At 60.2% G+C, this 11528-nt stretch overlaps 5 protein-coding genes across 5 annotated transcripts in view; 3 read left to right on the forward strand and 2 right to left on the reverse strand.

Moving 5' to 3' along the window:
• Positions 1 to 363: 363 nt before the first annotated feature.
• On the forward strand, positions 364 to 4929 carry GGTG_12177 (hypothetical protein). Its single transcript, XM_009230070.1, has 7 exons — positions 364 to 787; positions 1107 to 1605; positions 1700 to 2553; positions 2640 to 2972; positions 3045 to 3133; positions 3209 to 3543; positions 3622 to 4929. Exons 2-7 carry the CDS (start codon positions 1546 to 1548, stop codon positions 4459 to 4461), a joined length of 2511 nt encoding a protein of 836 aa, XP_009228334.1. The 5' UTR covers positions 364 to 787; positions 1107 to 1545; the 3' UTR covers positions 4462 to 4929.
• Positions 4666 to 6881, reverse strand: GGTG_12178 (eukaryotic translation initiation factor 3 subunit F). The gene is made up of 2 exons (XM_009230071.1): positions 6545 to 6881; positions 4666 to 6333 (listed from the first exon to the last, which is right to left on the reverse strand). The coding sequence occupies exons 1-2, from the start codon at positions 6650 to 6652 to the stop codon at positions 5335 to 5337; spliced, it is 1107 nt and encodes a 368-aa protein (XP_009228335.1). The 5' UTR covers positions 6653 to 6881; the 3' UTR covers positions 4666 to 5334.
• Positions 6882 to 7046: 165 nt separating this feature from the next.
• Positions 7047 to 9543, forward strand: GGTG_12179 (digestive organ expansion factor). Its single transcript, XM_009230072.1, has 3 exons — positions 7047 to 7300; positions 7363 to 8049; positions 8117 to 9543. Exons 1-3 carry the CDS (start codon positions 7140 to 7142, stop codon positions 9432 to 9434), a joined length of 2166 nt encoding a protein of 721 aa, XP_009228336.1. The 5' UTR covers positions 7047 to 7139; the 3' UTR covers positions 9435 to 9543.
• Positions 9438 to 10679, reverse strand: GGTG_12180 (hypothetical protein). The gene is made up of 2 exons (XM_009230073.1): positions 10216 to 10679; positions 9438 to 10111 (listed from the first exon to the last, which is right to left on the reverse strand). Exons 1-2 carry the CDS (start codon positions 10429 to 10431, stop codon positions 9662 to 9664), a joined length of 666 nt encoding a protein of 221 aa, XP_009228337.1. The 5' UTR covers positions 10432 to 10679; the 3' UTR covers positions 9438 to 9661.
• Positions 10680 to 11260: 581 nt separating this feature from the next.
• The window catches only part of GGTG_12181 (hypothetical protein), a gene marked incomplete at both ends in the record, with an annotated part of 1299 nt that continues 1031 nt past the window's right edge, over positions 11261 to 11528 (forward strand). The window contains 2 exons of the mRNA XM_009230074.1: positions 11261 to 11281; positions 11366 to 11512. Coding sequence (XP_009228338.1) covers positions 11261 to 11281; positions 11366 to 11512 — 168 coding nt within the window. The remainder of the gene's footprint in view (positions 11282 to 11365; positions 11513 to 11528) is intronic.

An 11528-nucleotide genomic window follows, 5' to 3' on the forward strand; every position in this document is an offset into this window, starting at 1 on the left:
CTGATGGAGAACTCCACCGTCGGGGCTGGGCTGGGCTGACGGCGACCTGAGTAGTCTGTTGGGGGTTTGACAAGAGGTGCAGAAATGGAAAAGCGCTGGCCAGGGACAAGGCGAGCCTTCAGCCACGCGAGACAGAAAATGCAGCAAATGGAGCGGATTCTTGGCTTGCTCTGCGAATGCAGGGCAAAGGGGCAAGCTTGCGTCCAGGCGTCGGGGGTGGTGGTCAGCTGTGAACGCGTGGTGTTGGTGACGTCTGGGGATGCCACGTGACTTTTCCGCTCCTCCTCTTTTTTTTTGTCTTTTTCTCTGGCACTTCAGGCGGCTGCCGAACAGGGATGCTGCTGTGAGTGGGGTTTGCCGAGCGGCTCGATTTTGGTGGGTTACTTTCCTGGCTCCCAAGCACGCAGAAAGACATTGAGGCCCGCCCCGTCTCTGCCACCACCTCCAAAATATTTCCCACGCATTCCACAGTCCCTGCGCAACCACCAAACGAGGCTTTTGCAGGGCCTGCGATATCCCCCCACGTGGAGGAGAGTGAATCGGGGATGGACACCGATCAGGCCTGACACTTGACCGAATTTTGGCTTCTCGACCGCCCGTCGTATCTGCATCTGCGCCCCCCTGCGGCAGACCAGACCCTCCCTCTGCAGGCCTCTGCTGCCCTCTTGCGCATCCGCGCGTCGGCACGCCCTCGACCTCAGCCCCAACCAGGCCAGCACCCATCACCGGCTTCCTCTCCATCGCCAGAGCGGGACACAAGACCCGGCATTGCGTCAGAATCTCTGCAGTAAGGCAACCGCCCACTCTCGATTGCCCGTCTTCCTATGCCTGCCTGCCTGCCTGCCTGCCTGCCTGTCTGCCTGCCTGTCTGCCTGCCTTGCCTGTGCAACCAAGCCGACGCCCGCCTTTCCCGCCAACCCCCAAAGCCACGACCACTGCTCACCCCTCCACCCTCCAACGCCAGCGCGCATCAGCCCAACACCCCATCGCACCCCTTCCTTCCTCAGCCCGCCCCCGCGACGCAGCCCTGCGGCCCTGGCCCGGCCCGACCTGCTTTCCCCTGTCCCAAGCCTGACCGTAGACTTACTTACCTTGGTGCTTCCCAGTCACCTTCCTGTGGCCCCCTCGTCTCCCGCCTCTGACAAGAGCGACCCTGACCGGATCGCAAGCCACCCCGGCCGAATCAAAAAGGCGCCCCTTGTCCCGTCCACCCGCGCCATTCGACCTCGTCGCGATCAGCCTGGAGGATACCCCGAGACAGTCTTTCGTCCGTTATCATGGCTACAAGCTCACGACTACAATGATTGCCTGTTCCAACCTTCCTCCGCGGACCGTCTCGATCCATCATCTTCTCTCTTGACTTTCTCACGACTCGTTCTATAGACCTCTTTTGCTTCGTGGTCGCCCCGCTTCTCAACCTTCACTAGCCTGCCAGGCGCCTTTTGTCGACTTTTCGTCCCGGGTGTTTTATCTTGTTTTATTTTTCTCGTCACATCCGGTCTTGGCGGGATCGGCACTCAAATCTCGTCCCCGAGCAACCTAGACATGATGTCTATGCCTGCACCTCCAGCCATGTCAGGCATGAAGAAACTCTCGTTTGCAAAGGTATGTCAAGCCCCGATTTCACTCCAGAGCCAAGCGGCTCCATCTGGCTTGGTGTATGGGGTATGGGGAAGTCCACTGCTAAGTCGCTGTACAGGTCGCAGCATCGGCGTCCAAGGAAGGTGGGCCTGGGCATCGGAAGGCCGGGCACACAGCTGCAAAGAGCCCTCTGGGCCCAAAGGCGGCGGCCCCCTTGCCGAACAACGTCGCCAACCCGAATAAAGATATGAGATCACAGGCCGCGCAGAACGCAACAGGCGCGGCGTCACGGTCGGCCACGACTGATCGGTCTGCCGAAAGCAAAGTGGTGCAAGGACTGAGGGACTTGAAGCTGGAGATGAAGCCCCCGAACCTTGTCGTCAACGGCTCAAGCTCAACTTCTACTGAGCAGTCCAGCAAGACAGCCACCAGTCAGACCCCGTCAGATGACGTCTCCCAAAAGGCAGACTCGAGCTCTGAGCTCGGCACGAAACCGCCGAGTCTGGACGGCAAGAGCATCACCTCCGGGACGACCTTCAACGTGCTGGACGAGAAGGAGTCCCTGCGTCCTGACGACAGCGCCAGCGTGAAGGCGGCGGCCGACGAGGATGATGCCTTCTCCATCCGTGGTTCCCTCATTGCGAACTCGCGCGTGGGGTCGGACGTTGCTGGTCGCTTCCGCAACATCCAAATCGGAGACATGCCACCGAGAGTCGTCGTGGCCCATGCCCTGGCCTCCCCCAACGTGCAGGGGACCATGACTCCAGAGAGCGCCACCTCTGAGCAGCCGCCGGCCGCGAACGTCACCGTCCCGCTGGCGACGGCCCCCATCAGCCAAGAGGTGTTGAGTGGGAATGGGTTTTACAGCCAGAACCCCGATGAAAAGCTCCTCGAGGCCATGAAGTCTCAAAAAGATCGCCTCTTCCTGTTGAGACTGGAGAACCAAGTGATTGAGTTTGTGCAGGATTCCAAGTGAGTTCACTCCACGCCCGCCCCGTTGCTGATGCGCAACTAGTATCGGCAGCCAAGCAGCTCTAACATACCCCAAAAAACCGCAGAGAGCCTTTCATGGACCTTCCACCCTGCAACTCATTTTGCAGGCTGTTGACCCACAAGCTCGCCGACTACTATCACATGACACACTCTTTTGAGGCGGTTGCTGGTGCCGTTCGGATCTACCGTACCCCATTTTGTCGCGTGCCGCCCTCGCTCCAGAGCATCGCCCCAGCCAGTGAATCGACGAGCAGCACGCCGCCCTTAGTCATGCTGCCCAGGAAAATCATGCGCCGTGGCGAAGAGGGCGATTCTGCCCCCGTCAGTGCAGGCGCCTCCAAGGCCACGTCCGAGGATGGCAGTGATCTGAAAGACAAGGGAGGCTCCGCAAATCTCAAGTACGTGTTTGACTAATGATTTATCTCCCTGTGTGTGGTGCGGGCCAGTCCAAGTGCTAACCTAGCTTTCAGGTTGACCCGTGAGGAACGAGAAGAGGCCTACAACAAGGCAAGGCTGAGAATCTTCGGCACGACAGCACAGACGGAGAATCCAAGTCTAGGTATGCCAATGTGCAACCGGTCTGATAAGGCCATCGCGTGCGTCACCGTCACTAACATATGTCCACCTCGTCTAGATAACGAGGACAGCACCGGGGTGTCTCGCGCTAGCTCCGTGTCTGCTAAGGACAAGTCCCTTGCAAACAAGCGGACCAAGGTCACTAAGCAGCGACGAGACGACTCCGAGGGCTTTGACTCGCGCTCACAGTACACCCCATACTACCACCCGCACCAGCCAATGTGGGCTCCGCAGTATGTCCCTGTGGGCAACGGCAGCGTTCAGTTCACCCCCCAGACACAGCCGCAACCGGCGTATGCACCAACATATGGGCCAGTAGTTGCCGGTCAGCAATACCCTTCGACTATGGTGCCAGCAAACAACTTCGCTCCCCAGTACAGCAACCAGCAGTCGGTAAGCGGAATGCACTCCTCCCGCCCAGCGTTTGCCAGTGGGCATCCGTTGGGACATGGGCTCACTAACATTGGCCAGAATCCCGTCCCACCCGCCGCCAGCCAGAGGTTTCCCCCGCCACCTGCCACCCAGCAGATGTCGGGCTACACTGTGCCACCAGTGCAGGTGCAACAGGTGCCGGTACAAGGCACCCCGCCGCAGTCGTGGCAGCAGCCACCGTTCAACGGTAACCAAACACCATATCAGGCGAGGGCCACGCCTGTGGCCCCGGCAATGCCGCCGACAATGGTCATGGGGCCTAACGGGAATCCATACCCCTATGGCCAACTGCCTGTACACTCCAACCCTCATGACCCCAAGAGCCAACACCCTATCCCGGGCAGCTACAACCGACTCCACGCCTTTAACCCAAAGACGCAGTCTTTCGTCCCAGGCACCGGCATGCCGCCCATGCCGCCTGGTCCCCCGGTGCCTCCCGTCGGTCCCTATATTGGTCCCGCCCAGACACAGCAGGCGCCGGGCCCCATCGCGAACGCGCCGCCAATCCCGTACGGCGCGCCGCCAATCATGCCGCTTCCTCATCATCCTCCCCCGTATGGCCCGACCGGCGGAGGCTTCGGCATGATGAGGCAGGGCTCTAACAACAGCCTCCCACCGCAATATCACCACATGCCGCCCCATGCGCAGCAGCCACCCGTTGTTGCGCAACACCAGCACCAACATCCGCATCGGCAGCATCCCCGCCAGCACGTCCCGCCGCCTCATGCCGTACAGCCTCATCCGCATCAGGTCCACCACCAGTCGCCACGGGTGCCGACCAAGCCAGTATTGGCACAGGGGTCCACATCCGGGCCCGGCTTCAGCCATCTGCCAAACTATGGGAATCCCGCCACACTCCCTCAGAAGCCGTCTACTTAGAAAGAAGGGATTGCTGGGTCGTGCTTTGGGGGACGGCGGTTGCTGGCGGGTCGTGTTTTTGGCATGTTCTGATGCGGGATATACCGGCACGGGAGCAATATGCGGACAGGCGCACTGGTTGGCGGTGGCGGGAAGGGAATTCTCCAGTCACATTTTCAGCCCTTCTCCTCTACTTTTTTCAGAGAAGCAATGACGGCGTTTTGGGGAGATGATGGTTCATGGTTGTGCAAGAGTCAGCGATGCTGTGATGGCTGCTGACCAGAGGCCTTACAGAAAGGTACAGGTTGGGTTTGCATGCTTCGCATAGGCGAGCGAATACACCTAATGCGAATATTACTTGTCAACAAGCAAAGGAAGAAAGTCAAGTAGTAATGATGAACGATTTCATAGGTCGCCAGACTGTGTGAAGGGGATGTATATGCAGAACTCCAGCACTGCTGCCCAATTCCGTGCATATATGCATGGCATCATGGGGAATTGGCTTGCGTAACTCGTGTTATTCTAGCCTTTCTTTTTCATGAGCTGGCAATCACCAATGTGTTCCCCTCCAGGTCGCCTTGGTTCTCACGTGAGGAGAAGTACAAGCCTCGACCATGGCCCGAATGCCATAAAAAAAATACATGGAACAGCCCAACTAAAACCCTTGGATTCCCCCCTTGCGTGACCCGACCCATCCCCACCAACCGGCTCCGTAAATACACGGGAGACAGCCGCTAAACGTTGAGAGACATGTACCTCGAGGGGTTTTGTGTCCTGAGTTTTGTTCTCATGGTACTGGCAGCATGCGGATACGAAAAAAAAAAAACGATGAACAAAGAAAAGTGTGTGTTTTTTTTATTGCCAGGATGACTCGCCGGGAGACGGGCGCTTCTCCTAGTTGTCGTTCTCCCTGGGTTCCCTGGGCTCCCTCGGCTCGCGAGGTTCCCTCTGCTGGCCGCTGCCCCTGCCGCCACCCCTGCCGCCGCGACCTCCCCTACCGCCGCGGCCGCCACCTCCGCCGCGCTCCTGCTTGGCACCGTCCTCGCCCTCCTTCTTCTCCTCCTTATCGGCCAGGTTGGCGAGGGCCAGGCGCTGGGCGAGGTCGATCTGGGTGCGGATGGTGTTTGCGAGGTACGAGACCATGAGGACGTCCTGGATGTGGTTGTTGAAGTCGTGCTCGATGCTGGCGCTGTCCACCTTGGGGGCGAGCGAGAGGTTGTTCATGAGGTACTGGCCGATGGCGTGCGAGGACTCCCTCTCCTCGTCCAGGATGGAGCCGACGTAGTCGCTGACGTGATCGAGCGTGTCGAGCGTCTCCTCGAGCGACCGGGCCAGGGCCTCGATATCGGACAGGACGGGGGCGGAGCGCGACTCGGCGTCGCGGGCGGCCGACATGGCCTCGAGGGCGGCGCGGTCCGACTCGCCAGCGGGGGGCACGCGGTGCGGCACCTGGACGAAGAAGCACGACTCGGCGGCGCGCTCGGGGCTGGCGGCGGCGGGGGCGCTGATGTAGCAGCGCGGCTCGACCTCGGATCCGGGCTCGGTGCTAATGGTCAGGTGGACGGCCGGGTGCGGGTGGGTGCCCGTCTCGGGCGATGCGAAGAAGTTCTGGATCAGGGCGCTGAACGAGTTGAGCTCGTGCGACGTCGTGTACCAGCCCAGCAGCGCCTCGCGCGGGCTGGCCTTGAGCGTCAGGGCCAGCATGTTTTTCTGGTACTCGACGTCCACCTCGACCTGGTCCTCGTTCTCCGTGTGCGGGATGGCGAAGGTGCTGCGCACCTCGACCTCGGTGCCGTCCTCGCTGCGCACGCCCACCAGCGCGCCGATCACGCGCGTCGCCTGCGTGTCACGGTTGTCTCGGCGGACAGCATGGTCCAATATTGACAGGATGGCCTATGTGGTGAGACGGGCGTTAGTCTGGCAGGGCGGCATGGAGGATAAAGGTGGTCGTTGAGGCTGCGGTTGGTCCCGACGAGGAGAGGGCAGCAAGGGAAAAAAGGTGGGGCGAAGGAGAAGATGATGACCACAGCACCAAAGCCACAAGTGCAGTAGTAGGCGCAGTGAAGCACCCGGAAAGACAATAGCAGCAACGGCGACAACGTACCTGGGGCTGGATTGTGACTGTGAGGGGGGCGACGTTGGCGTTGAAGCCCACGGCCGAGGGCGCGAGGGGCTTGGAGAGGTGGAGGAAGTCGTCGCGATCTACGGCCATCTTGATGGTGGTTTGGCTAGAGTAGGGCGAGAGAAAGGAGGAAAGACGGGTAGAGTTGGCAAGGACAGACTCGAATCTGTGCGCCCGGGGTAGGTGGCCTTCTGGCGGGGACGTCACGGAGTCGGACGTGCTGGCTCGGCGGGATCGGGAGGGGTCGTCAAATTGATATTATTATGGCGATTCGCTGCGCCCGCATCCAAGGTGTGCGAATTTGCACACGAAATATTTTGGTGTTCGTCGTGGGGCGTGGGGGACCCAGCCCGCTTGTGTGCGCCGATAAGCGATAAGAGCTGACGCTCTCGGATGCGCACCTCTCGGGTGAGCCTACTAATCCAAGGGGTGGATCGCTGTCTCCACCTGTAATTTTTTCAGCAGTTGAGCTCCCTCACGCGTATAAGCCGACAAGTCCTGGTCCTTTCAAATCCTCAGAAAGGAAAAGCGTCGAAACTCCGGTATTGAGTTGATTTGATCTTTTTCGCTGCCTGGTATGGGTCCCAGAGGCCGCTTTGCTCCCCGAGGGGGCTCCCGGGGGCGTGGCAGCAGTCGCGGCAGAGGAGGCGGACGCGGTGGACGCGGTGGAAGGGGCGGCTCCAAAAACTTGATGGGCAAGCGCAGGTTTGACAGCTCGCGAGTCGAAGAAAAAAAAGAGTATGGTATCACTCCCCCAACAACCCAACCTCTTCTTCGTACAATGCCTGACATTTCCACAGAGATTCCGATGATGAGTCGTCACAAGATGAACCTCCATCTGAGGACGAAGAGTCAGGGGTAGGCTCTAATTCCGAGGGTGAGGAGGAGGAAGACAAGACTGTGGCCCGCCCATATGTGGCCCTGCTGCGCAGCTTGACCGAGGCGTCAGGCCCCAAGGCCAAGAGGAGGAAGTTGGACCACCCCGAAAAGGCAGGGGAACCCTCAAGTGAGGACGAGGGCAAGGACGTGGATGTCGTCGAGGAGACCGAGGAGGTCGAGGAGGATGATGACGAAGTCTCCGACTCGAACGACGAAGATACCCAGGATGGGTCCGACCCTTTCGCCTCGCACTTCGCCGCGCCCGATGAAGCTGCAGTGACCACGAGGCTAGCAGCCATGGCCAAGAACGAATGGGTCACCAAAAAGGTGGCAACCAAGCCATCTAGGATAATCATCATGGCACCCAAGACCAGCTCTGACGCTCAAGCTACTGCACTACCCTCAGTCCGAGACCCCTCGGCCCTCACCCTCAAACCCAAGCTCAAGGAAGCTATTACCACACAGCGACCAGAATTCGATGCCTCGGAGCAGGCGCTGGCTGCCCCTCTCTTCCAGTACCTCGACACTCTCTACTGCCAGCGGACAGTGGCAAACGGCGATAGTCTAAGACGCTTGGTCTGCCTTCACGCACTAAATCATATCTTTAAGTATGTGAAAGCAAGTCCGTTCCTGCGACCTCATTTTCACAGCCCATGTTGACGAGTGCTTCTCAAGGACCCGCGACCGAGTAATCAAGAACAGTGCCAAGCTCGCGCGAGAGGATGCAAATCCTGATCTTGAGCTGCGGGACCAAGGGTTCACGCGGCCCAAGGTGCTCATGCTGCTGCCAACACGGCAGTCATGCGCGAAGATGGTCGACATGATCTACTCTCTCGCCGATGTCGACCAGCAGGAGAACCGGAAGAGGTTCAACGACTCGTATGTGGAGAAGGAGGGCTTCAAGGACGACAAGCCTGCCGACTTCAAGGATCTGTTCGACGGCAACAGCGACGACATGTTCCGACTGGGCGTCAAGTTCACGCGCAAGACAATCAAGTACTTTTCTCAGTTTTACAGCTCGGATATCCTGATAGCTAGCCCCCTGGGCCTCCGCATGGCCATTGGTTCGACAGAGGAGAAGAATCTGGACTACGACTTCCTCAGCTCCATCGAGATGGTCATCGTCGACCAGGCGGACGCGATCCTGATGCAGAACTGGGAGCACGTCGAGTACATCTTTGAGCACATGAACCTGCAGCCCAAGGACGCCCACGGCTGCGACTTTAGCCGCGTGCGCAGCTGGTACCTGGACGGCCAGGCCAAGCACTTCCGCCAAAACGTGGTGCTCTCGGCCTTTAACACGCCCGAGCTGTCGGAGCTCCTCCACAGCCACTGCCACAACTGGGCCGGGCGCGCGCGCGTGCAGCCCGAGTACCAGGGACTGATCCAGCAGCTGGGCGGCGTCGTGCCGCACGCGCGGCAGACCTTTTCGCGCTTCGACGCGCCCTCGATCGCGGCCGAGCCCGACGCGCGGTTCGAGTACTTCACCAAGGCGGTGGTGCCCGCGCTCGCGCGGCGGGCGGCGTCGCGGGACGCGTCGGCGGGCGGCACGCTCGTCTTTGTGCCGTCGTACATGGACTTTGTGCGCGTGCGCAACTACTTCGCGGCCGACCCGGCGGCGGCGTCGCTCTCGTTCGGCGCCGTGTCGGACCACTCGGGCGTGGCCGAGACGTCGCGCGCGCGCTCGCACTTTTTGACGGGCCGCCACCGCGTCCTACTCTACACGGAGCGCGCACACCACTTCTGGCGCCACCGGATCAGGGGCGTTCGCCGCGTCGTCATGTACGGCCTGCCCGATAACCCGGCCTTCTACCGCGAGGTCGCAGGCGGCTACCTCGGCCGCAGCGAGCAGGATGGCATCATCGGGTCGGGCCAGGGCACCGTCCGGGTGCTGTTCTCGCGCTACGACGTCATGAAGTTGGAGCGCGTGGTCGGGACGCAGAGGGTGGGGAAGATGCTGACCGAGAAAGGGGATACGTTTGATTTTGTCTGAGCGATTCATCATTTCATCGTGTTCATAGCTCATGTAATGGCTGGTTGCTGTATATTTTTATACACTGGTATGGACTGATTGTGATGCATGGCCCATGTTTCCCCGGCGTGACTGGTGTACAAGGCATGATGGGGTGAAGAGCGACCTCGTTTACGCTCGCACCCCTTAACCCAACAATCGAAAAAGCCCTCTCAGGATTTTTGTTTCTTTGCTTCCATCCTATTCTCTTACGCAACAGACGCCCTCCTCCTGGTTTCCCGCGGGTTGTAGACGGTCCTGAAATCCCCCACCAGCGGGCGCTCCTTGGCCGGCTTCTCCGTGTCGAGGTCGACGAGGCGCAGGTCGCGGGCGGCGTCGGCGAGGCCGAGCTCGGCCGTGAGCTCCACCATCCTGTCAAACTCCTCCCTCCCGCCCTTGCGGTAGCGCGTGACCTTGCCGACGTTGCGCCTGGTCAGCTCCGAGTGGGCCCTGCCCAGCTCGCGGTCGCGGGCGACGGCGGCGGCCGTCATGGCGAAGCGCACGTCCATGGGCCCGTCGACGAGCTCCAGGATGGCCGAGGGCGCCTGGTCCCAGTCCTTCTTGGGCTCGGTCCGCAGCACGCGCGTGTAGCCGCCCGGCCGGTCGGCGTAGCGCTCGCGCAGCTCGCCGAAGACCTTGTCGATCAGGTCGTGTGGTGTCTGTTTTTTGTTGTTGTTATTGTTTTTTTTTTTATACAGGGGCATGGTCAGCAAGGGGACGGCAACCACGAGACGATGCAGATGGGAGGGGGCCAGCCACTAACGTATAGGATGCCCATCGCTAACCTCCTGCTCGTCTCGTTGTTCTTCTTGGCCAGCGTGATGAGCTTCTCGGCCAGGCGCTGGGCCTCCTTGGCCTTGGGGTACGTGGTCGTGATGGTCTCGTTCTTGACGAGGGACGTGACCAGGTTCCGCAGCAGGGCCTGCCGGTGCGCCGACGTCCGGCTCAGCGTCCGATATCTCATGAGCCCTCCCGCCATCTTTGTCTGTGCGGTTGCCGCGCCGGGGTCGTTCGCTGGGGGAGGGGGTGGAGCCGGTTCGGGGCCGGAAGGGGGAGGTGTCCGGGATGGGAGGGCCCGGTGTCAATTGGCCGCTGCTTGGTCGGCCGTCGAGCGTTCAATCGGGGGTTCGGGCGGGCGGGCGATGTCGTTGGCTGTCGGGTTTGGCGGCAGCGCCTGTGAGCTTTCACCTGACGTTCGGACCCGCGAAATTTTTGACTTGGCACAGGGTGGGCGAGTGGGCGACAAAATAATGACGGTTACAAGATTGTCGTTGAACAATCGCCTAGAACCAGAACATTTGTGAATAAAGCTATACAAAAGTTTACTGGGAGGTTTTCTTTCTCTATTCATTTCCTATTACTGTTTCGCTTATAACCCTTTTGCACCAAACCTCACCTCGGCCTGCTTCACATCCTGATTTTGCCTGTACCTCAGTCTCGGTATTTTTCTGTCGCCCAATTGCACCCTGGCCCCTGCGGCTCTGTCCTGTCGCCGCCCACCTTGGACTCCCGCATTTCGTCACCACGTCACTGCATTCCCGTGTCGGGCGCTAGCACATGCTTGCTTGAGCTTCACCAGCCCAGCCAAAGCTTCTCATCTTGATACTCTTTAGCACAACGACGCCTCGCACGGGTCGGCGAATTGACTTTTACCAGCGCAAACCGTGAGAACGGCCGGGCAGTCGTTTCGATGCCCCCCTGAACCCGAATCAATTGATCACGTCACTGCTGGGCCATTTCCCTAAGCCGCCAAAAAAAAAAGCGCACCGCCAAAAACCACTGGCGTCTAGCATCATCCATCCCACAAAATGGGGTTTGCAACGGGCTTCGTGAGTGACTTGTATACTTTTCCGGTTCCGTATCCAAATTAGCCCCCCTCGTCACCCGCTAACAAACCCTCCCCCTCTCGACAGACGGGCGGGGTGACGGTAACACTGTCGATAGCCTGCCTCAGCGTCTTGGCGCACCAGCGCAACCGGCTGGCCCAGGCCGAGGCCCTCCGCTCCCAGGCCTACCTGCTCGACACCCTCTCGACCCCGCAGGGGGCCCCGGGGGCGCGCGTGCTGGCGCCCCCGC

The sequence above is a fragment of the Gaeumannomyces tritici genome, assembly GCF_000145635.1.
Source record: "Gaeumannomyces tritici R3-111a-1 unplaced genomic scaffold supercont2.8, whole genome shotgun sequence".
NCBI classification, from domain to species: Eukaryota; Fungi; Ascomycota; class Sordariomycetes; order Magnaporthales; family Magnaporthaceae; genus Gaeumannomyces; species Gaeumannomyces tritici.